Here is a 23,719-nt window from a genome sequence, read left to right on the forward strand (position 1 = left end):
ATTCTTTGTACAGAAATAGTCAAGCACAAAAGGATAAGATTTCATTAATAAGATGAGACAATCAGGAAAATCTATAAGACTTTCCAGAGTGTGGGGTGAAATGTAACAGGACCCAGTTTCCTGTATGGCTGAGGAAGTTGGCTCTGAGAGCCCTGCCCTACAAAAGGCCAAAGTATTTTGAGAAATGCCAGCAGTACAGTCCCTCAAGGTGACAGTTCTGAAAGGCAATGTTAACTCGGATATTGTTAAATGCTTTTGCTGCTCAGCTGTCTTCCATTCATATATCGGGTTTGGTTACGCACATACCAAACACTGACTGTATGGTAGAACTGGCATCAAGTGTTAGAGATAGAAAGACATTTAAAATGAAGTCACAATGAAGCTGGGCATGGTGGCATTATGACTAGTCTGGGAGGGGCTTCCGGCAATTTCTGGAGACATTTTTTGGTTATCACATCTGTGGGTATGCAATGACATACAGTGGGCTGAAGTCGGAGATGCTGATGAGTGTCTTGCAGTTCACAGGGCAGGCTGATGGCACCTTTGTCCACCCCCAAATAGGAACTCTGTGGAAGTTGAGAAATTCTTCCTAGAAAATAGGAAATTGGCTAGTAAATAGTCAAAATGATGGTGCTGTTTCTGAGGGAAGCCAGATGCGAGACTGGGAAAGACAGCATGGGCTAGGCAGAAGAATGCAAGTTAGATAGGTATAAAAAATCTCCACGCAGAAGTGACATTCAAACTTCCAACAAAAGATGAGAAGAAACCCATAAGGGAGGAGTGTTTCGAGCAGGACACCTGTGGAAATGCTGAAGAGGGGGTGGGCTTGCTGGGATGGGCACCAGTGAGGGCTAAGCAAGGAGCACAGAGCCTCTGCATATAAGCTTGGGTTAGAGTTTATTTAAGAAGGGTGTGTGTGTTGGTCTTCATTCTGTTACTGTTACAAGACACCCAAGATGAAGAGCTTAACTGGGGAAGGGGTGATTTGGGTCATAGGTTCAGAGGTTTCAGCCTGTGCTCACTCAGTCTTGTTGCTTTGGGGCCAACGGAATGGCTGAACATGATGGTAGGGTGGCTTGGGTGGGGGTGGGGCACTGACCCCTGTCACTTGCCACAGTCCTTGCTCTTGCTAGGCCATCTCTCCCTTCTCTCTGCAGGAGCCTGCTTCTGTAGTTATGGCCCCTTCTTTTCCTCCGTCACTCAACCCTACTCCACACCCCTGTCCCATATCTCTCCAGGGTCTCACACCAGCTGGCATGTTGATTGAGCGCTCTTCTGACTTTGGCAAGACATGGAGGGTGTACCAGTACCTGGCGACAGACTGTGCCAGCACCTTTCCCCAGGTCCACCAGGGCCAGCCCAAGAACTGGCAGGACGTCCGGTGCCGGCCCTTGTCCCAGAGGCCTAATGGGCATCTGACTGGGGGAAAGGTAGGTGCAGGGAACTTGAACCATTAGGAGGAAGCCCATATCTCCTGGTCAAGAAGTGAGAACATGCCATGTCAGTTCATCTTGCTGGGACCTTCCAGAAACATCTTGCCACATCTATGGCATCCTTGGCCCTGACTTTCCCTGGCTTCTTCCTATAGGGCTCATGGAATCCCTGTGTGGGCTTTGTTGTGAGGTCTTTGGGATGACTACTTACACACAACTGAGCAAAGAACACATTTAATTTCACTTTCAGAAGAGTTATCACAAAAGTGAATCTATCAGACTGCCAGATTGGAGGGGAATTCAAGAATAACCCAGAACTCCAAAGGCGTCTAGAGTAAAAATTACAACTTGCCTCTAGAAATACCTGGGACTTTCTCTGAGAATCTTCTCCATATGGTCAAATTCCTTCCAAAAGCATATCCCATTCTCTATGGAGGAGGCTGTAGCTTGGAGAAGCAGCTCAGGTGACACACAGGCTGAGTGCTGCCCCCCTGTGGCCTCAGATCTCCTGTGCTCACCTAATGGTGGTCCTCAACCTTCATTGATTCCTTCATGGTGCGATAACCCCAACCACAAAATTATTTTTGTTGCTACTTCATAACTGCAATCTTGCTGTTGTTATGAATTTTAATGTAAATATCTGTGTTTTTCAATGGCTTTAGGAGACCCTTGTGAAAAGATCATTCAATCTAAGGGGTTGCGACCACAGGTTGAGGACTGCTGAGCTACTTGGTTAAAGTTTTACTCAGCCTTTGTGTCCACTTGTTCCTAACCCTGAGCAGAGACCAAGGCTTCTTCCTCATTTATAGGGGGTTGAAATGAAAACTTGGTGGGATATGCCAAGACGTCACATGTGGTGAGCGGTTTGTAGAGTAAATGAAAGCATACTCAAAACTGTCAGTGACCAGGGTGGCCAACACTATCCAGACACTAGTAAGTTACCACCTTATATGTATGAAAATATCAGACAAAGCCCATTGTTGTGTATACCAATGTAAAAAACTAATAGTAGGGCTGGCAAGATGGCTGGGTGAGTCACGTGCTTGCCATGCAAGCCTGGTGTTGTGAGTGTGATCACCAGAAGCCATGTAAAGCTAGAAAGAGAAATTCAACCCCACAGAGTTGTCCTCTGACCTCCATACACATGCCGTCATACACACACACACACACACACACACACACACATACACACAACACAACAACAACAACAACAACAACAAAACCTATTAACTTAAAACTACTAATAAAAAAGCATTGCACAAGCCCTCCTGTGTCATAGATGATATAACAGGAAATTCTTGGTAGACCTATATTTTCCAACACACACACATGCATGCACACATACACACACACATACACACATGCACACACACAGCGCACACACACACACACACACCGTGTATGCTCTTTTAGGGTCCAGTGGCCATCTGTTCTACTAGCACAGTGGCAGGCCTCAGGGCCATGGTCTGTCTCAGGTTTGAGAAGGGTGTAAGGGGAATGAGGATGAATGGGAAGGAAGGCTTCTGAGCTTTATGTTCATGTCCATTCTCCGCTGCAGTCCTGACCTTTCTTCTCTCTGATCAGGTCCAACTTAACCTTATGGATTTAGCATCAGCTATCCCTGCATCTCAAAGTAAAAAGATTCAAGGTTTGTTTGAGTCTTCCTCTTTTCTGTGGGACTGGTAGTGGGGGTAGGAAACAGGTGGGAAGCTGGGTCATCGAAATTCCCAGTTCCTTCCTACTTCTCCGATGTGGCTGGGAAACACTGCTTGCCTTGCTCACCCTCCAGGGAGATGCTGTGAGAAGGCTGAGGGTGGGGGTGTCTGTGGTATGATGGGAAGGCAGAAAAGGAGATTCCATTGGCCATTAACGTCTTGTCTTTTTACCTCTCCTCTTGCTGGTGTCACTCTCAGAACTTGGGGACATCACAAACTTGAGAGTCAACTTCACCAAGCTGGCCCCTGTGCCCCAGAGGGGCTCCTATCCACCCAGCGCCTACTTTGCAGTGTCACAGCTACGTCTACAGGGGAGTTGCTTCTGTCACGGACATGCCGACCACTGTGCCCCTAATCCTGGAGGTTCTACCACTGCTGTGCAGGTGACAACCCAGGGTGGGTAGGGTGGAGTGGAAGGAGTAGGACCAGAACAGACCCACAAAGCAGAACAGACACTCCATTTAAGTTGTGACTATTGCTGGTGACATAGCTCAGTGGTAGAGCCTACCTAGTATGTGAAAGGCCAGAGAAGGGTAGGGAAATAGGTTATGGGGGTGGGGCTGGGCACAGTGTGCATACCTGGCAAGCCCAGAACACTTAGAAGGTAGAAGCTGGAGGAACAGGAGTTCAAGGTCATTTTCAACTACAGAATGAGTTTACATAATGGGTCTCACAGCATTACTATACCATGGAAATTACTGTGTACATAGGAAAATATTATCATGAATTATAAGGTATGACAGCCAAAATAACCTGTCTAGGCCTCTACTCTCAGCTATTCTGATTTAATTACTGAGGTTGGAAGCTTCAGGTTGTTGTGCTTACTGTGGGCTTGAGAGCTGATGAGTTTATCCATCTGGCAGTAGGGTGTGGGGCCAGGTGAGGGGTCAATGCTTAGTCTGCACACAAAGTCCACCCGGACACCGGCCAGTACTGATGCAGTAGGGTAGAGAAGCTACAGTTTAGCAAGCTCTGTTGGTCCATGACCACACTGAACAGGAGGACCCTGAGAAGAGGAGAGAGCCACTACACTGAAGGAGATCTGGGACCGACCTTTTGCTTGCAGTTCCCAGGGCATCAGTGTGTCAACCTAAGGGTTATGGCACAGCCTGGTGGCAGAAAGGCAGGGGGAAGTCACAGCAGGAGACCGAGGAGGGAGGTTGGTGGAGAGAGCAGTTCAGTCTCTACTCTGTCCACTTCTGGGCCAATTCTTTCTGGAGGCTACAAAGGAGCCCAGAGGGAATTCCCCCGGATCTCTCAGGGCTTAGGAGACAGATTAGGAGAGCCTGAGGCTGAGTAGGAGGAATGCAGGGGTGTGAGGAGGAACTCACAGGACCACATCAATGCCTCAGCCTTGTCCCAGAGGTTCAAGGTTCAGGTGGAACTTAGCCAGGGCTCTGGTGTTTGTAAAACACTGTCTAGGTGACTATGCATGCAGTCAACACTGTAATTTATGGAGTTAGAGAGACCTAGGAGGGCCTAGGCAGGAGGGGTAAATATGATCCATTTGACTAATGGATGCAGAAATTAATTATGGGCAGGCAAAAAAAAAATCCATCAGAGTTGGCTAATGGGAAATGGCCAGTTTGCAGGAGTAGTGGCTAGAGATTCAGCTGTGGCAGAGAAGGGAGAGGAGCTAAGAGTGAACAGGTCCCTGAGTGCCAGGCTGTGGAGGTGGGGCTTAATTGGGGAGGCAATTAGCATACAATAGTGATTCTATTTTTATGTCTTAATGAGTCTAGTAACAACTTACAATGCATGTTCCACCAGCCAAGCAGCTTAGTCACAGACTGCCAGAATGAAGCTGCAGAGAGCCTGCCAGCTTCCAGAGTCCCACAGTTTATTAGTCCAATGTTTCCTATCTTCCACTGAGCCCTGGCCTGTATGACACAGGTATCAAGAAGCATAAAAGAGCCTGTGAAACCCTTGCTTGTATGCAGAACACCACGCGTGCATGCACACTCATTGACTTCTCACAGGCACACACTCTGAGTGTTCACATACAGATCTGGGCCATCACAGTGTTACAGGAACTGGGTGAAGGCTGAAGCATTTATTTAGGTGTGAAGCATTTAGGTGTAGTGTCCTGGAAGGGCTTGTGTCTAGTCAAGGTCTTGAGGAAGAAGCATGCTGGCCTGCGGGGGAGTGAGCAGGTCCTGCCCTCAAACTTTCCTGTTTTTTCTTTCTGGTAATCACTGGCTCCTCTCCCAGGTCAACGATGTCTGTGTCTGCCAGCATAACACAGCTGGCCCCAATTGTGACCGCTGTGCCCCCTTCTACAACAACCGTCCATGGAGACCTGCAGAGGGCCAGGACACCCACGAGTGCCAAAGTAGGAACCTGGGATCAGCCCCTGACTGTAGCAAATGGGATGGGAGTTGACTCTTCTGTTTACCTGGACCACTGGGAATCTGCTTTTGTTGCTTATGTGGAAGCTGAATTTCAGCATGCCTTTTAGATCTCTAGGTTAAAGTAGAGCTGGAATCCCCTCACTGCCTCAACCTCTATTATGTCAGCCCTGAAAGAGCCAGGCTTTGGTCCCTGCTGAAGCTTCCAGAGCCACTGGCCCCTCCAGGCTTCTTGCTTTGTGGCAGACACATCTGGCTCCCAGTGATCACATCTCTAAACCCAATGGCCCTTGGATACAGAGCCTTTGTCTGTGCAGATCACAAAGTAGCAGAGACCCATCTGTGATTATGTGGAGGGCTTGAGTGCATGGAGGACCTCCTTTTCATGTGGAGACCATCCCAAAAGGAAGTTGGGAGGTCTGGGAGCTTGTCCACTCAGCCCTCTTCCCCATCATGCAACCCTTCCCAAGCCTCCTTTGAAACTGGGCCTCAGTTCCTTGCTCTGCCATCTTGAAGAGACGATAGAGATGCTAATGCTATCTATGGTGTCTGCTATGGTGGTCTGTGTTGCCTCATGGAGTCAACCTTGGATCTCCCCATCTAGGGTGTGACTGCAATGGGCACTCAGAGACCTGCCACTTTGACCCAGCTGTGTTTGCTGCCAGCCAGGGGACAAATGGGGGTGTGTGTGACAACTGCCGGGACCACACCGAGGGCAAGAACTGTGAGCGCTGTCAGCTACACTATTTCCGGAATAGACGACCCAGCGCTCCCATTCATGAGACTTGTATTCGTGAGTAGTAGCTTCAGGGACAGATGACTGTCCACTCTTTCTCTCCAATTTGTCTCTGGGGACATGAAGGCCACCAAGGAGGAATGAAAATTTGGTCTCAAGGAAGGACTTGTGGGCTGTTTTAACTTAGCTGTGCTCTACTGAGTAAGTTGCTTACCCTCTTGGGTCTCTGGGCCATCAAGCAATGACTTGCTGACCAGTATTCAGCCTTTCTTTTGGATGCAGAGAGAAGAAAGCACAAGAACAGCTCCTGCCTTTGGGGTGCACACACATTGTGAAACCGAGGGGTACAAATCCACCCCTTTTGTTTTTCTGTTTCCCCAGTGTTGAGAACTCCTCTACCATGAGATTATATCTTAATCCTTCAGTCCCAGTACAATGGCTGGTAAATCCCTGTGGTTGAGTATTTGTTGACTGAATAATGGAATGGCTTAACATGCCCACCAGGCCATTGGATTCACATGGGACAGTGGTTCTCAATCTTCTAAGGCTGTGACCCTTCAATACAGTTCCTCATGTCATGGTGACCCTCGACCACAGAACTATTTTCGTTTGTACTTCATAACTGTAATTTTGCTACTGTTATGAATTGTAATACAAATATTTGTTGTGCAAGACATCTGATATGTGACCCCTGTAAAAGGCTTATTGAACCCAAAGGGATTGTGAAGCACAGGCTGAGAACTGCTGACCTAAGAGAAGACAAACAGGTTAGAACAAGTGTTTCAGGCCAGTTTGATCAGGAAAAACCTTGTGGACAAAGGAGCCTTGAGTTTTGTGAGGCATGAAGGAGTCCAGGCGCAGGCAGGAGAAGCTCAGTAGCTGGACAGAACTAGTGAGACAGACTAGTCTGCTTCCCCAGTCCCGAGGACAATCTCCAGGATGCTAACATCTGCGAGCACTGTTTTCCTCGTTGTATGGCATCTCCCGCCTCTTGAGGATGTCGTGTGGATTGGGCAGGGCAGTCTGTGACAGTAGTCATGGTAGTCACTCAGGAAGTGATGACCACAGAAGCAAGGGAAATCATGCTCCCTGATAGGAGTCAGGTGCTGTCCTACCTGCATTCACCATTTACTGCCCAGAAGGAATGTCCTTTTCTCATGTGACAGACGGGGAGACAGGCACCAAGGGTTCCATGCTTGCCTGGGGGACTTGGAGCAGGCTATCCTGGCATGTCCCCTGAGCTCTAATTTTCCTTTGTTCCTGCCACTCAGCCTGTGAGTGTGATCCAGATGGGGCAGTCCAGGGAGCTCCCTGTGACCGACTGACGGGCCAGTGTGTGTGCAAAGAGTACGTGCAAGGAGAGCGCTGTGACCTTTGCAAGCCTGGCTTCACCGGGCTCACCTTTGCCAACCCGAAGGGCTGCCATGGTGAGTAGCAGTCCCAGGAAGGTGTGGGGTGGGGTGACATGGGCTGTTGGAGGTGCAGCTACCAGATCGAGCCTTGTCCCTGGAGTGTTCTCCTCACAGGGAGCCCTGCTCCGTACATGTGTGCTCTACCACAGTCCTCCAGCAAGTGGCAGCACAGGCCTGGGTTGGAAGGTGGGTTTGAGTCAGCCAGTGCCAGGGTGGGCAGGCCGGCTGCCAAACCGCCAGGTGGCTGGGAAGGCGCAGTGGCCTTATGAGTAAGCCATGTTATGCACAAGGGCAAGCCCTGTGACTTCAGTCTGGTCTCATTGCAGAGCTCAACTTTAGGGGGATGTACCAGCTCTGTACAGCATTAGCCTCGAATTCTGTTTGCAGAGTGAGAATCTGGGACACAGTGCCCTGAGGCAGGGCCAGGCAGAGTTTGGTAGGAAGGGTCCCTGGGGTTACTCTCTCCAGTAAGTCAGAGGGCAGGTGCTTTTCCAGCGCTGGGCCCTCTCTGGTGCACCGCACCCCGCCACCCCCACCCTCCCACCCCCGGCCAGCCTCTTTTCGGGAGTCTACCTATGCTCACCAGCCCTTCCTCCCTCCCACAGCCTGTGACTGCAGCATCTTAGGTGCCCGGAAAGATATGCCTTGTGAGGAGGAAACCGGACGCTGCTTGTGTCTGCCCAATGTAGTGGGCCCCAAATGTGACCAGTGTGCCCCTTCTCACTGGAAGCTGGCCAGCGGCCTGGGCTGTGAGCCCTGTGCCTGTGACCCACGCAACTCCCTAAGCTCCCAGTGCAACCAGGTATGAGTGACAGGCCCAGGGGCTCTTCAGTCACAGAGGGATCCTACCCTCCAGTGTCTCTCAACTCTCCCTTACACTGTTCTCTGGCCTTCCTACAGCCAGGCCAAGCTACATCTGTCCCCTTTCCCCTTGGAGAAGGCCACCAGCTCTCCCTCCCTCTGTAGTTCTCAGCCTGGGCCGGGCTTGTTTCCCATACATTCTGGAATTCGTTGCTATAACTTGACTTTGGGCTTGTCTTTGAGTGGGAGCCCTAGTTTTGGGGAGTACCAGGTCTATAGAGCACCAGGTGTGGGGCACAGTCCCCAGAAGCAAAGCCATGCAGAGACCAGAAGGGTTCCCCATGGCATTCTCTTTATTCAGTTTACAGGGCAGTGTCCTTGTCGGGAAGGGTTTGGCGGCCTCACGTGTAGTTCTGCAGCCATCCGTCAGTGTCCTGACCAGACCTATGGACACGTGGCCACAGGGTGCCAAGGTGTGTGCTTATTACATGATCATGCAGCAGGCATGTAGAGGGGAGGGATAAGGGGTGCTTGGTTGAAAGGCCTTGATATGGTTGGAAGTTGAATATTGATAGCCTGGCTAGCCCTGTGAGTATCTATACTTGAAGACTGCCTGGCCTCCCTGTGTCTGGATCAGGTTAACTAAAGTAGCTCCTCACATTCTAAGGTGAGAGGCAGGGGGCTTTAGTGGCCAGCAGCAGTGGAGAAAATGCATCTTGGGAGCTGGGGACTGGAGTGCTTCCCTGGAGTGCTTTTATATCAGCAGTGGTATAGAACTGGAGTCTAATGACCAGCCTTGGTCTCAGCTCTGCCTTGCGGGGTCTAAGCAACTTGCCCCTCTCATACTTCCTGCTCTTAAGGTGGAAAGAAGTGCTGTGCACTGGGCCCCTTCCGTGCCATGGTCACATCTTAAACAAAAGCAGGAAACCAGACTATGATATGCAGATCAGATAGGTTCACATGCATGTAAAAGTGTAACTGGGAACGTGACTGGCATGTGGTAGGTGCAGGGGACAAGCTTTCTGTTAGTCCCTGCCAAGGCTGGCTTTGCTCTAGCTGATGGCAACCAATAGTCTATGTCATGTAAGCAGGCCCAGTTTCTTCATCCTTTCCACGTCCCTACCCCTTCCTGGCCCCAGCCTCTGAGTGTCATTTCTCCCTGTTTCTAGCTTGTGACTGTGACTTCAGAGGAACGGAGGGTCCTGGCTGTGACAAAGCCTCAGGCCGCTGCCTCTGCCGCCCTGGCTTTACGGGGCCCCGCTGCGACCAATGCCAACGAGGTCACTGTGACCGCTACCCAGTATGTGTGGCCTGCCACTCCTGCTTCCAGGCCTATGACACAGACCTCCAGGAGCAAGCTCGGCGCCTTCACAGTCTCCGTAATGCCACCGAAGGCCTGTGGACAGGGACAGGTCTGGAAGACCATGGCCTGGCTTCTCGGTTGCTAGACGCCAAGAGCAAGATTGAGCAGATCAGACAGATTCTGGGAGGCGCTTCTGTCACAGAGCAGGATGTGGCTCAGGTGGCCAATGGCATCTTGTCTATCAGGTAGGTCCTTTTTATGCTAAGTGGTTGGAGGAATTATGCCAGTGGATTCGGGTGAGGACCACACCGGTTAATTCCAGTTCACGGGGCATCTTTACACACATCCTTTCTTAGCTACCAAGGCATGTCTGTGAAGGTGGAGTGGTGGTGTTTCCTCCATTTTGCAGATGTGGAGACAGGCACAGGTGTGGTGAGCTATGCAGACAACAGACCCAGAGCCTGAGCCTAATGTTCTTCCTGAGCCTGTATTGCCAGTGGGACAGTCAGCCCCGGATTAGTCACCTTGGCAGAGGGCACCCAAGAGATAGGGCACTAAAAATATCTCTGAATTTGTCTTTAGAATGGAAACAGTCCTACCCACACCCCTCCAACCAGCAGAGGCGCCTTCTTTAGGAGCTCAGGTTCTGGAAGCTTCTATAATTAGCTTGTGTTCTCTGAGCATTGGTGGATGGTGCCAAGCCCAGGAAGAATATGAAAGAGGCTATGTTTCTCATGAGGGTATTCAGACATCTTGGGCAGTGTGGGGGTTGAGGGGGCTCTCTGGATGAGCTACAGCTTGTTGGAACCTGTTCGTTCATTCATTCATTTCACGTGTGTGTGTGTGTGTGTGTGTGTGTGTGCGCACACGCGCGTGCGGTACACATGTATACAGAGGCCAGAGCAGATCGGTGGGTGATGCCTGCTGTCACTGTATGATGCACCTGCCTTGTGACAGGGTCCTCCATTGACTCAGAGGCTCACTGCTTTGGCCAATGCCTAGCTTTTTATATGTGTGCTGGGGATTTGAACTCAGGTCTTTATAGTTGTAGAACAAACATTCTTATCTGCTGAGCCATCTCCCCAGCCCTTGTAAATAGGCTTTTGAATAGGATACAAACATTGTGCAAGGTGCTTGGGACATTAAAATACGAAGACATGGTCTTTATAGGCCAAGGGCTAAGGCACCTGTCCTGTAAACAGTGATGTGATACATGGGGTATGTTAGAGAGCTAAGACTCTCACAGAGGAGTCCACGGTGGCCTTCACAGGGGAAGTGCTATATGGCCTAAGTCTCAGAATTAGGCAACTAGTCCACAGGTGGTCAGCATAGGAATGAGCTGTGTTTTAGTAGGCCCTAAAATGGCATGCTATGCCCGAACAAGGCTGTATGGTAGAGATGTGTAAGAGCAGAAAGCATGGTGGTATAGGAGAGGCCATGAGGCATGAGGACAGAGATATGCCAGAGATACTTAAGCTCAGGACCCAGGGCCTGGAGTGACACTCAAAGCCCCTGCCAGATAGAAATGGCTGATGAGCATGCAGTGGTTGGAGCTCCATGGGGAAGGGTTAGGCTATGGAGGAGAGACTGGAAACACCCAAACATAAGTTAGGAGCTGAAGTCAGCCTGGGGAGCCAGAGGAGCCAGCAGGGTGGTTCTCTTCATGGAAGCAGGAACAGCCGAGAGATGGGGGGGGGGGGATGAATCCTGTGTTGCGCTGACAGAAGTCAAGGAGAGAGAGCACTCACTGAGCCACCTGCAGAGAGATAGGGTAGGCTACACCCTGGCTTTAGCTTGTCTGGGCTTCTGCCAGGCAGAATGCTCAGCACCATGTGGATTGTCCCTTCTCACACCGTTATGGAAGGTCCTTCCCCACGCAACCTGCTTCTCCTGACTCAGTTACAGCTTCTCCCTATATTTCAGCAAATATTCTTCTATCTCAGGAGAACTCTTCAGGGCCTGCCGCTGGACCTGCCCTTAGAGGAGGAGATGGAATCCTTCTCTGGAGACCTGGGGAATCTAGACAGGAGCTTCAGTCGGCTCCTCCTTATGTACCGAAGCAAGAAGGAGCAATTTGAGAAGCTAAGCAGTGAAGACCCTTCAGGTGAGGACAGGGGCACAGGCTACTCACCCTAGGGAGAAAGGCCCTTACCCAAGGCCTCCAATCCTTCTTCCTCAGGAGCCTTCCGCATGCTGACCATGGCATATGAGCAGTCCTCCCGAGCTGCACAGCAAGTGTCTGACAGTTCTAGCCTGCTGAGCCAGCTGAGGGACAGTCGCAGGGAGGCAGAGGGCCTGGAGAGACAGGCTGGAGGAGGAGGCACTGGAGGAGCTCAGCTCATGGCCCTGCGTCTAGAAATGGCTTCGCTGCCTGACTTGACACCCACCATCAACAAGGTGACTGAGAAAGAGAGCCCAGTGTCCTGAAGCCCTCACACCTGTAATCTGTTCCAGTCAGAACCCACCCCGCTCCTTCTGACCCCATGTCCTTGCTGTGTGTGTTCCACGATTGCCAAGGAAACATGGTTATGGTTGTCATGGAGATGCGTGTCTGTTTAGTGTGGGATGGGAGTAGTTATGAAGGGGCCTCTGACACCCTCATCTCTCTACAGCTTTGTGGCAGGTCTAGGCAGACAGCCTGTACTCCAGGAGATTGCCCTGGAGAGCTGTGTCCCCAGGACAATGGTACAGCCTGTGGCTCTCACTGCAGGGGAGCCCTGCCCAGAGCCAAAGGGGCCTTCCACATGGCAGGGCAGGTAGCTGAGCAGCTACGAAGCTTCAACACCCAGCTCCAGCAGACCAGGCAAATGGTAGGTGCCACAGAGTATGGGGAGCAAGAGTCATGGGTTGCAAAATTCCTTGAGCAATTCAGAATTCACGTTTTTTATATTCAGGAGAGTAAAGCCCAGAGATCTCAGGTGACTTGTCTAATGTCTCACAGCAAGTGTAAAAGTAGAATTTGGAGCTTTCTCCTACATAAATATGATTCGCAAATGGAGTTTGGTTGCACGTCCCAAGGCTGCAAGTCCCAGTGAGAGGATGTCCCGCAGATTCCTTGGGAGCTGTCCAGAGGCTCCTTGGAGGCGCTGCCCCTTTCTGACCCACACTGTGTTTCAATAGATCAGGGCAGCGGAGGAAGCAGCATCAAGGGTCCAAGCTGATGCCCAGCGCCTTGAGACCCAGGTGAGTACCAGCCGCTTGCTGATGGAGGAAGATGTCCAGCGCACACGGCTTCTCATCCAACAGATCCGGGGCTTTCTCACAGGTAAGCTGGCCCTCACTCCCACCCCCACCCCTGAGTATTCTGGCTTCTACCTGTCCCTCATGCCCACATCTAGTTCATTAGTCTCCTGCCTTCTTCCCATCATGCCTGCTGCCCTTGGGCTTGGCCCTTTCTCTTGCCTGGGTTTTTTTTGTTTGTTTTGTTTTTGTTTTTGTTTCCTATTGATTTTGTTGCCCTCCACCCTTTCTCCAGCTTCTCTTCCTTGTTCTTGGATGAACATGGGCTCCTTTCTTGGCCTCTGTCCACCTCATCTCTGTGTTTGTTTCTCTTTCCTTTGTTCACTGGACATCTTTAAACCAGTCAGGCCTGTGCCCACTGCAGGGTCTTTCTCTGATCTTTGCTGACCTGGGATCGACAGCTCCAAGGCTATAGGTTTAAATGTCACCTCCTCAGAAAGGCTTCGTGCAGTCTCTCTGTCTGCATCCCTCATCCCATCTCCCGTTCATCTTCTACTCAGGAGTGGTTGTACAGTTCATTATGAGTGTCTCTGGCACATATATATATATATATATATATATATATATATATATATACACACACACACATATATGGTAGAATGAATGAATGAATGAATGAGAAATGAACTCTCTTCAGTGGCCTAGGCGATGAGATAGGACTCGGGCATGCTGTTTCTCTTGACTCTATCTTCCCCTTGAGAATGGGATTGGTAGTATTCTACAGGTTTATCCTGAGGACCAAGGAACTGCTGTAAAATGTGCTTTGACAAATTAAAGGTGCCACTGGAGTGTGAGCTGATATTATTAGCTCTCGGGTTCCTGCCAGGACTTTGCTTGGCTGGAAGCCTGGTTGATATGAGCTGAGAGCTGGGCACAACAGCCACGGCTCATGCTACTACTGTAGTATTTTTACCCCAAATAGGCCAAAGTTGTCTCCTGAGGGCGACAGCAGGCCAAGCATGGAGCTGTCGGTGGTACAGGTAGAACTCAAGACCAGGGGGTTTTCCACAGAGGCCCTGTGACTTAAGCAGGGGGTGTCACTGGGGAGTGTGATATGGGAGTACAGGGCAGAGGTGCCTGGCACATAAGGATAAAAGGGCAGCCAAGGTTTGGGGCTTGAGGCTGAGTAGCCATCTTATGTTAATTTGAGCAGGCCCAGGCTCAGCTCCTGGGAGCAGGCAGGAGCTCTCAGGCCTCTCTTCCCTCTCAGCTAGGCTGCACCTCAGGTCAGGGTCAATGATAAATACAGGGGCAGAAGGGGATGGTGGGCCTGAGAGAGGCTGGGGTGTAGTTAGGACCCTAGAGAGTTCTCATAGCCACCCTTGGTGGATTCTATTCTGTGAACCCATGGTAGGAGGGGCCAGTCCCAGCTGCTACTGCCAGGGGAGAGAATGTCAGGCCTATGGAGGAAGGAGGGTTGCCTTTGCTAGACCTTCAGGTAGAATTGAGGAAGTTCACAGTTGGGGCTTGTAGAGCAGTTACTAATATAGGCTGTATTGGAAGGCCTTTGTATCGCATTCCTTAATAGCAGTCAAGAACTGCAATTACCTCCACATCCCGTGTGAGGAATGCGCAGAGAAGTTAAGCAGCTTGCTAGAGGGTGTCCAGCTGTAGGTGGTGCTGGCGCACGTGCGCGCATGCACGCGCACATCCGGGTGCTTCCTTTTGATTCCTCCCCCCGCCCCATATCCTCTCCCTTCCGTTGCCTCTTCTGGCCTGACAAATTTGCCCTTCTCTGAGATGCCCCTCAGGTTTTAACCCTACAAGAAGCCTCCCTGGTCCTGGGGAAGTGCTCCATGGCTGCGCAGGCACAGTGTCCTCTACAGGCCACTCAGGGTTATGCTTCATCTTTTATGGACCGCTCAATCCCACTGCAGTGAAGCTCCACAGGGCTGGGCAAACTCTGACTGTACTGGTATTTACTCAGAAGTTTACTAAGTGCGCTGCATACTCATTTGTGCATGCTGCTGCTGCAGTTGTATAAAATACAGGAAGCACCTAAGCTGGGTGGGCTGTGCTCCTGGAAGCAGGTTTTTTTTAGGGGAAGGTATCCATCTGGCCTCACTTGGAGAGCAGGACACTGGGCTTCTGGAGGGGCAGCATCTCCATGAACAAAATTCCCCAGGGAGCTGAAGGTGAGATGGGACTGCTGCTTAGTTAAACAACCATGGCTGCACCTTGGGCTCCTATGGTGTATTGTTGCATAACATGGACCATCCAGTCTCCTTCCTCCCCTGGTGTGGAGAGGAGCATGAATGGAATCTGTGTCACTTGCTGCCTATGAAGAGAGGCTGGTCCCAGAACCCCAGAGGGGTTCAGGCCAGGCTAAACTATCTGGGCAAGTGGACACTCCTTTCCAGATGTTATCTTTGGAAACAGCTGAGAGATGAGAAGGTGTCAACTCTGTACTTCTTAGATCTCTCTCTGAGACACTTTGTAAAAACTCTTGCTGACTGATGGTGACATGTCACAGCCCAGGAGGGGGACCTGTCACTCAAGGCCATTTCACAGGTCAGGAAACTCAGCCAGGCAACCTGAGTAACGAAGAACAAGTTCTCCTCAGTCTTTCATTTTCCCTCCAATACAAAGGGTCTCCAAGTGCCTGGCCTGACCTGGTATCTGGGGACACAAAATGGGACAAAAATCCAGTCTCTGTCCTCAGGGGGCTCATGCTACAGAAGGAGAAGAGAGACAAGCCAGAAGACTGGTTATATGGGGGGGGGACATGCTGTGTGTGTGCTGGGGAGAAAGAAGAGGTGAGAGCCTAGGAATGAGTGAGTGCTGCTTCTAGATTCCATTGGTAGGACTGGCTCGAGACAGTGATATTTCGGCGGAGGGTGGGGGTAGTTCTTCTCTGCCTTTGCAAAAATGAGCACCCGGGCCTGAAGACGGGTGGAGGGAAGGGGTCTCATTGCCAAGGAAGCAGTTCCAATTCCTGGCCGCTCCCTCCAATTTGGAGCTGATTATGTGTGTGCTGCTGTAGTTATTCAGCACCAGCTGCCTGGCACCACCTCCTCTTTCAAGCCCACAGCTTCCTGTGGCACAGACACTTAGCTGCCACAGCTGTGCCCACATCCCTCCTCCTCTCAGTAGAGCACAGGACAAGAATCCTATAGCGTCCTGGAACCACCCCCAACCCCCACCAGAGAAATGTGCTTGGGTTTGGCCAGGAGGAGCAGGGCTCTTGGGGAAACAACACAGGGGCTACAGCAGACAGCCTCCAGGAGTGCTACCCAGCCTGAAGGGGCTGCTGATCCTAGAAGAGCTAAGTGGGGCTCACAGTCGGATGGCTTGCTTGGCTGTCTTTCAGATCCTGACACAGATGCAGCCACCATCCAACAGGTCAGTGAGGCAGTGCTGGCCCTCTGGCTGCCCACCGACTCAGCCACAGTGCTGCGCAAGATGAAAGAGATCCAGGCCATTGCAGCCAGGCTCCCTAATGTGGACTCAGTGCTATCCCAGACCAAGCAAGACATCGCACGGGCCCGCAGGCTCCAGGCTGAGGCTGAGCAGGCCAGGTACGGCCACTGGCCCCAGTGCCTTCCTCATGAAACTGGGCTTATGTTTATTCCCCAACTGTGTGACTGGAGAGGGGTACAGGGTCTGTAACATGGGAAGGGCTTACCATGGTCAGGGAAGCCAGGGTTTCTGCAGGCTCCAGGCTACATTTCATACACATGAGCCAGTACTTCATGAGGAGAGCTTGTGCCTAGAGAGCACCATGAACATTACCATGGCTGCCCATGGGCGGGTTCTGTGGGGAGAGAGCTGATGTTTCCCTTGTCTTTGCCTAAGAACAATGTCCTCCAGAACGGCTGTAAATTAAGCTCATATCTGTTCATTTTTTGCTAACTCACTCTCTCCCCTTCCTCTTCCTTTACTCAGAAGCCGAGCCCACGCTGTGGAAGGGCAGGTAGATGATGTGGTCGGGAACCTTCGGCAGGGCACCGTGGCTCTGCAGGAAGCTCAGGACACAATGCAGGGTACTGGACGCTCTCTTCGGCTCATCCAGGAAAGGGTTGGTGAGGTGAGGCATTAAGGACTCCCCGTGTTTGGGAATGAATAGATTTAGGTTCAAGGCAGAAGGTGCTAGAGTATGACCTGGTTAGATGCCACCCTGGAGGTCTTACCTTGGCTTGGCTTTAAGCTTCAGATTTGTCTCACCGGCTCAGGATGCAAAAGCAGGGATAGACTCTGAGCTGCAGTATGGGTGAAGTGGGTGGAGCTGAAGGAGGAGAAAGTTTGGGTACCACTTGACAGGTAGCTTGAAGTCAAGGGAGGACTTTCCTTCCTGAAGCAAGAGAGACAAGCTAGGGAAATGAGGCCCCTTGATGCTTCTGAGACCCAACACAAACTGCGATTCCTTTGTCTTTCAATAAAGGTTCAGCAGGTCCTTGTACCAGCTGAAAGGCTGGTGAAAGGCATGAAAGAACAGATGAGTGGATTTTGGGCAAGGATGAAGGAGCTTCGCCGCCAGGCCCAAGAGGAGCAGGCCCAGGCAATGCAGGCCCGGCAGCTTGCAGAGGGTGCCAGCCAGCAGGCAATGAATGCCCAGGAGGTATAAAGATGGTAGAGTCATCCCAGCCTGATGGAATCAGAGTGGGGCTCCTGAGGAGTAAGGGTTACTACACCTTATAAGATTATACATGACTATACATGACAGAATCAGAATGGTTCAGGGTGGACCCAAATACACCCTGTGTCTGATCTACCCACCCCTGCCCCTCTGGGTAGCTCGTGCAAGGCACAAGGAACACCCTAGATACACTGTTTATGAATGAGGTCCATGCTCATCTACAAAGTAGTTCTCTCAATGCCCACTCTGGTGCTCATCTCCTGAGTCTCCAGCCTGGTCAGGCACTCATGGCTTAGACAGACACCCTGGACTCCATCCTAGTCAGAAGCAGGGCAAAGAAGATCAAAGAGCCATATCAGGATCTCAGGTGTACCTCTCGCTTTACTCAGGGCAGGAGCACGGGCACATGTAATTCTGGTGTGGTGACAGCGTTGGCAACATACCTTGATATTACCCTTTCATTTTGTGCTTAGCAAGTGAGAAGATACAACAGGAGGAAAGAAATTTTAAGACATCCCCTGTGGGGTCAGGGATAGGGCAGTATGGGTAAACTCAACCCCTGGGGATATTGTGAGGTTGTGCGCTGTTTGGGTGATGCCAGGCAGCTGCTGGCATTTAGGATGTTAGATGATGTTCATGGTGGTATTGAGAATGGCCTATCTTTCCCAGGGCTTTAAGAGACTTAAGCAAAAGTATACAGAGTTGAAGGAGCGGCTGGGTCAGAGTCCTGTGCTGGGCGAGCAAGGCAATCGAATCCTGAGCATCAAGACGGAGGCAGAGGAGCTCTTTGGGGAGACCATGGAAATGATGGACAAAATGAAAGGTGAGCCTGGTTTGGGAACATGGACTCTTGGGCATCCTGGAAGGTAGCCACCATCCAGTACTTATTTAAAGATTTTTAATTATACTTTTGTGTGTGTGTACTTGTACGAGTACACATTTGCCATAGCATGTATGTGGAGGTCAAAGGATGGCTTGGAGGAGTTGGTTATCTCCTTCCACCTTGTAGGTTCTGGGGATTAAATTTGGGTGATCAGGCTTGGTGGCAGACACCTTCACCCATAAGCCACCTCACTACCCTATTCCATCTGGGACTCCTAAAACTCTCTCTTATTGGAGCCAAGCCAGCAGTGCTGCAGGAATGAGAGCAGTCAAGACTTATTGAGCAGCCAGAACATACATGTGCTAAGGCTGCAGGAACACAGACATGTGCAGGTGACATGGCCTGGCCCAGAGAGGCTCACAGTCCAGCTGGGGCCTTTTCTCCTGCTACCCTCAAAATGCATGCTTTGATATATAGTGACACACATGTCTGTGATATGGGCCCAGAGCTCTGGGGTCTCAGAGGACAGTCAATGCCAGGGAGAAATGTTCAGAGAGGTAAGATCTGAGGAAGGAGGTGGTGGCCTTGGAGAGGACAGAGGACCTCGGGATGATGGATAGTGGTGGTGAGAAGAGGGTTGTTATATCCAGGAGGAGAGGAAGGGAGGTGAGGAATCCTAAGAGGACAGTCTCATGGCTCCCTGCTGCTCGATGATGAGGGTAGGTATGGATGCTGTCCCATCCCAGGCCATCTGAGGACTTGGAACATGGAGATATAATGATAGTGGTCTTGGAAAGAGGGAGTTCCTAGGAACCTGTCAATCTGTGGGGCTGCTGAACTGGTGTCTCCAGCAAATGCTACACCCATTAATCCTCTGAATTTCAATACAAATGGCTGGCAAAAGTCTCATTTACAGCTAGGTGGACACAATAGATTAGGTTGGTGAGAGGCTGTGGCCACATACCCCAGAGGAGTATTGGAGGCTGATTTAGTACTTGTCCTGGTCTTGCCTGGCAGTATTATATCTGCAGATAATAATACACCAGGAATCAATCACTGCATAGGGAACTACAAACATCTAAAAATGATGGGCTGGAACCAACTGGGTGAAATTATGTAAGAAGGAAAGTTTTCCTCTGCCCTTGTTTGAGCCTCTGTCACTGAACCATGGCTTGGGCGAAGCTTCTCTGAGCACGGCTCATGTCACTGGAAGTTCGCTGTAACTGGTAAAGTGGTGGTAAGCACAAGCCGTCACACACCTGAAAGACACTCAGGAGTTCTGAGCCACTGAGCGTTGCTCTAGGTCAGGAAGGTCTTGCTCACTGCTAGAAGACACTGTTAAGACAGACATGATACATTTGGACAAACAGGAGGCAGCAGCTCAAGGTTGAGAGTAAAGGATTGCCCAGTCCCAGAGGATCCCATGCAGGCAAATCCTAAACAAGCACATAAATGCCTGCCTCTGTGCTGTGGACTGAGCCTTCTCTGTTTGCTGGCACCAGACCAGGCCAGGGGCTGAGTCATTTTGCTGTCACCCTGTCCTGAGTGTCCATCAGCCTGAGACTCCATGTGTAGCTCCACATGGATCTCCATGGGCATGACAGCCCAGGGCTGACGCCACTGTACTGTGTCCAGGATGGTGAGGGCTACCTCATCTTTAGAAAGAATATGGACAGACCTTCATTCCTAGGAGAGAAGTGGCCAGGGTAGGCAGGAGGAGGAGGTGATGTTGCAGCTGAAGAATGGAGGTGTTTGCCCCTTGGATGTCAAGCCACAGAAGTATGCAGTACTGTCCTACAGGAGCACAACACACAGATTCCTACTGTCTAGGGTATAGGCCTGGGGCAGCTGTGTGGGTGGAGGCAAAATGTGGTCAGATTTGGGCATAGGATGACTTCTGACATAGCTAGGGTTGCTCAGTGCTTCCCCACAAGGCAGTCCACATTCCTTCCCTACTCTTGGCAAAGTCCAGCCCACCACAATATGGTAGAGGGGACTCCTCTATTGGAGAACTTCAGACCATGTGTCTTACCTGAGGATGGATATATATATATATATATATATATATATATATATATATATATATATATATATATATATATTAGGGTGTAGGCAACTATTTCCTGGTGTGATAATTTCGGAAGAGGAACTGGTGAATGACCTTAGTCACCTGGCCAGCTTTTTCCAGCTTCCACTTGAGGGTCATGGGTAGGATTCAGGGTTCTGCATGCCCAACTTGGGTTGCTAATCTTGGTGGTAGCAGCCTTCCTTATCACCCTGGGATAGTCAGAGAGCCTGGAGTGGAGGAGAGGCAGGCAAAAGGGAGTCTGAGACTGGGGCTGGGCCTGCCAGGTTTCGCTAAGAATGGAATGGGGCTGGAGAGGTGGGTAGTAGGTGGGAACTGTCTGCCTCAGTGGTTGACTGCACTCAAGACTGGCTCCAGGCTAAGGGAGGGGAAGGACAGGCTGTGAGTCCTTGTGTGTCTCACCATCTGACTCTTCCTCACCGGCTGTTCCATCTGCCTTAGACATGGAGTCAGAGCTGCTTCGAGGGAGTCAGGCTATCATGCTGCGCTCGGCAGACCTGTCGGGGCTGGAGAAGCGTGTGGAGCAGATCCGCAGTTACATCAATGGGCGCGTGCTCTACTATGCCACCTGCAAGTGACCTTAAGTCCCAACCTCAGACCCTCCCCCTGACCCCACCCCGCCTTGGAAGGGCACACTGGGGAGGGGAGTATCTCCACCATTGATAGCATAGACTGGTCACCCTGGACGTGCTTCAAGGTAACGACTGCCACTGAGCCTGTGCTTGCATGACTACATTGAGGAGAGAGATGGTACAGGGGGTGGGGCTGTCACAACTGAAAATCCTCCAGCTGGAATGGACAATGTGCCCCCAACACCAACTCCTCCTGCCCTCCACTGTGGTAGAGTCTGGGACCAACTCAAAAATGGAACAAAGAGTGATGATGTATGAACACAAAACCCAATAAAAATCTTTGAATAGGAGCCTGGAAGCTCAAGAAGAAAATGATCTGGCTCTGCATTAAGTCACCTTTGTCACCTTCTCTGCCTCCCATTGAGGCTCCTGTGGACTCAATTCTATGGCTTGCCCTGATTACTCAGTCTAGCTCAATTGGCCTCTGGACTCGGACAGATTGAGCTCCTGTCTCCAGACTGGAGTCCATCTGTTTCCTTCTCAGTGTCTGCATGTATACAGTGCCCTCTGCTCTACCTAGGCAGAGGAGGGGGTGGGGAGAAACTCTCTACGTGGTTATCCCTGGCCTATGACTGCCCAGCATCTGGGACTTTAAGCCCTGAGAGCCAGGCTTTTGAAGTCAGCGACCTGTAGATGTAGGTGCTCAAGCTGGTGGCTTGTTTCTCTTGGTTTTAATCACTCACAGCACTGGGCAGCTCTTATATGCCTCGGCTTTTAGTATACCCCATGGGACTTAAGGCTTGGCAGCTCCTGGAAATTTAGCCACCAGGACCCACAGTTGGTGTGTATGACTGAAAGGAGCCTGAAGGATGCTTATATTTGTCATTGCATTGTCCTCCATGTTTGCATGAAGGGCTGTGTCTAAGTCTGTGTGCTATTGCTGTAAAGAGACACCGTGACTGAGACAACTCTTATTAAAAAAAAGGCATCTGGTGGTAGTGGCACACACCTTTAATCCCAGCACTCAAGAGGCAGAGCAGGTGATCTCTGTGAGTCTATGAGTTCGAGGCCAGCCTGGTCTACAGTGCTAGTTCCAGGACTCAGCCAAGACTACACAAAGAAACCTCAGGGGGTGCAAGAGGAAGAGAGAGAGAGAGAGAGAGAGAGAGAGAGAGAGAGAGAGAGAGAGAGAGAGAGAGAGAGAGAGAGAGAGAGAGAGCATTTAACAGGGACTGGCTTATAGTTTCAGAGGTTTAGTCCATAACTGAGAGTCCTACACCCACATATGAAGGCAGCAGTAAGAGACACTGGACCTGGCTTAGGCTTTTGAACCTTAAAGCCTCCCCAAGAGACACACTTCCTTCAGAAAGGCCACACCTACCCTAATAAGGCCATCTCCTAATCCTTTCAAATAGTGACACTCCCTAAGCCTTCAAATATATGAGTCTATGTGGACTACCCTTATTCAAACCACCACAGAATGTGATTGTACTCATCATATGCCCTTCCTTCTGCTGAGCCAAGTGTTCCTTCTCTGGTCTGGGTGAAGATGGCTTGTGATGGTAGGAAGTTTGTTGTAAGTAGATTCAAAGAGTATTATCCATATTATTGCCTTCTGAAGCAGAGCTGTACTTAAGCAATGAGCAGCTGTGTTGTGGTGTAGCTTCCTCAAGGCATCCCTGTGGGTTTAAAGCAGACAGGATGCAACGAAGACATCCACACAGCTGTTAGGGTCCGGGAAGTACTTGCCTGCTAATCCTCTGTTCAAGGTAACTGGACACCAAAGAAGGGTCCAGCAACTATTAATTAGTGAGTCAGATCCATAGCCCATCCTCCTCTTCTCCCAACATTTATTATTCAAAGGAAAAATAAACATTAAAAGGACTGCTTTTAATAAAGGCTGGTTCCTAACACCAACATTCTGTTAACAGAAACCTAGTGTTTTGCTCTTAGCTAAACATCCCTGGGAGAGAATTGGGTGCTTTTACTTGTCCTAGAGGTGGGACAATGGATAGAAACTGTTTTGTGTAAAATGACTGTGTAGGCTGGTATGGAATGTCACATTGTGTGTTCACCACAGCACGTGTGGGCACCCGTGCATGTGCACACACACACACCTTCACAGGTCTCATTTCTTCTCCTTTTTTCCTTTCTCTTCTCTTTCTCTTCTCTTTCCTCCTCCTCCTCCTCCTCCTCCTCCTCCTCCTCCTCCTCCTCCTCCTCCTCCTTCTCCTCCTCCTTTGAGGTGGGATCTCACTATGTATGTAGCAAAGGCTAGCCTTGAACTCACATTCGTCCTGCCTAAATCTTCCAAGTACCAAGATCATAGGTGCATGCTACCAGGTCTTAGATTAACTTCTTAATCATTACTGGTCATCTAAGTTGTTTTGAGCATTGCATCTGGCATGTCCATGATATAAGTGTCACTGGGCATCCATCAGACGTGGGAGGATAACTGGGCACAGTTACCCAAGGTTTCAACATGGTAGGTGAGGGCCAAGCTAGGTCTCAAATTCATGTTTACAGCAGTCACAGACAGAGCAGGAAACCACAGTATTCACAGAACCTAGCCTGGGGGGTTGAAGTGAGTTGGGTGATACAATGTATCCAGGTACTTAGCTCTCAGTATACATCGGCTACACTAACCTCTAGCTGTCCAGATGGGCCCAGCTGT

The 23,719-nt window shown here is 50.5% G+C and overlaps 1 protein-coding gene across 4 annotated transcripts in view; it reads left to right on the forward strand.

Annotated features, from left to right (window-relative positions):
* Window positions 1-21,417, forward strand: part of Lamb3 (laminin subunit beta 3) — a 42,045-nt gene extending 20,628 nt beyond the window's left edge. For 2 of the 4 annotated variants that reach the window (XM_029475039.1, XM_021176807.2), the window contains exons 6-23: window positions 1,239-1,430; window positions 3,018-3,081; window positions 3,347-3,531; window positions 5,360-5,480; window positions 6,101-6,289; window positions 7,504-7,659; window positions 8,250-8,446; window positions 8,807-8,918; window positions 9,615-9,993; window positions 11,692-11,852; window positions 11,928-12,145; window positions 12,361-12,558; window positions 12,869-13,013; window positions 16,299-16,506; window positions 16,874-17,015; window positions 17,370-17,546; window positions 18,234-18,387; window positions 20,915-21,417. In XM_029475039.1, the coding sequence (XP_029330899.1) occupies window positions 1,239-1,430; window positions 3,018-3,081; window positions 3,347-3,531; window positions 5,360-5,480; window positions 6,101-6,289; window positions 7,504-7,659; window positions 8,250-8,446; window positions 8,807-8,918; window positions 9,615-9,993; window positions 11,692-11,852; window positions 11,928-12,145; window positions 12,361-12,558; window positions 12,869-13,013; window positions 16,299-16,506; window positions 16,874-17,015; window positions 17,370-17,546; window positions 18,234-18,387; window positions 20,915-21,051 (3,135 nt within the window). In that variant the 3' untranslated portion in view covers window positions 21,052-21,417. Of the gene's footprint in view, window positions 1-659; window positions 708-1,238; window positions 1,431-3,017; window positions 3,082-3,346; window positions 3,532-5,359; window positions 5,481-6,100; window positions 6,290-7,503; window positions 7,660-8,249; window positions 8,447-8,806; window positions 8,919-9,614; window positions 9,994-11,691; window positions 11,853-11,927; window positions 12,146-12,360; window positions 12,559-12,868; window positions 13,014-16,298; window positions 16,507-16,873; window positions 17,016-17,369; window positions 17,547-18,233; window positions 18,388-20,914 lie in introns of those variants that run through there. The other 2 variants (XM_021176832.1, XM_085844050.1) reach the window with 2 other exon arrangements.
* The last annotated feature ends 2,302 nt before the right edge of the window (window positions 21,418-23,719 follow it).

The sequence above is a fragment of the Mus caroli genome, unplaced genomic scaffold (assembly GCF_978045245.1).
Source record: "Mus caroli unplaced genomic scaffold, Mus_caroli_1 scaffold_1, whole genome shotgun sequence".
Classification (NCBI taxonomy): Eukaryota; Metazoa; Chordata; class Mammalia; order Rodentia; family Muridae; genus Mus; species Mus caroli.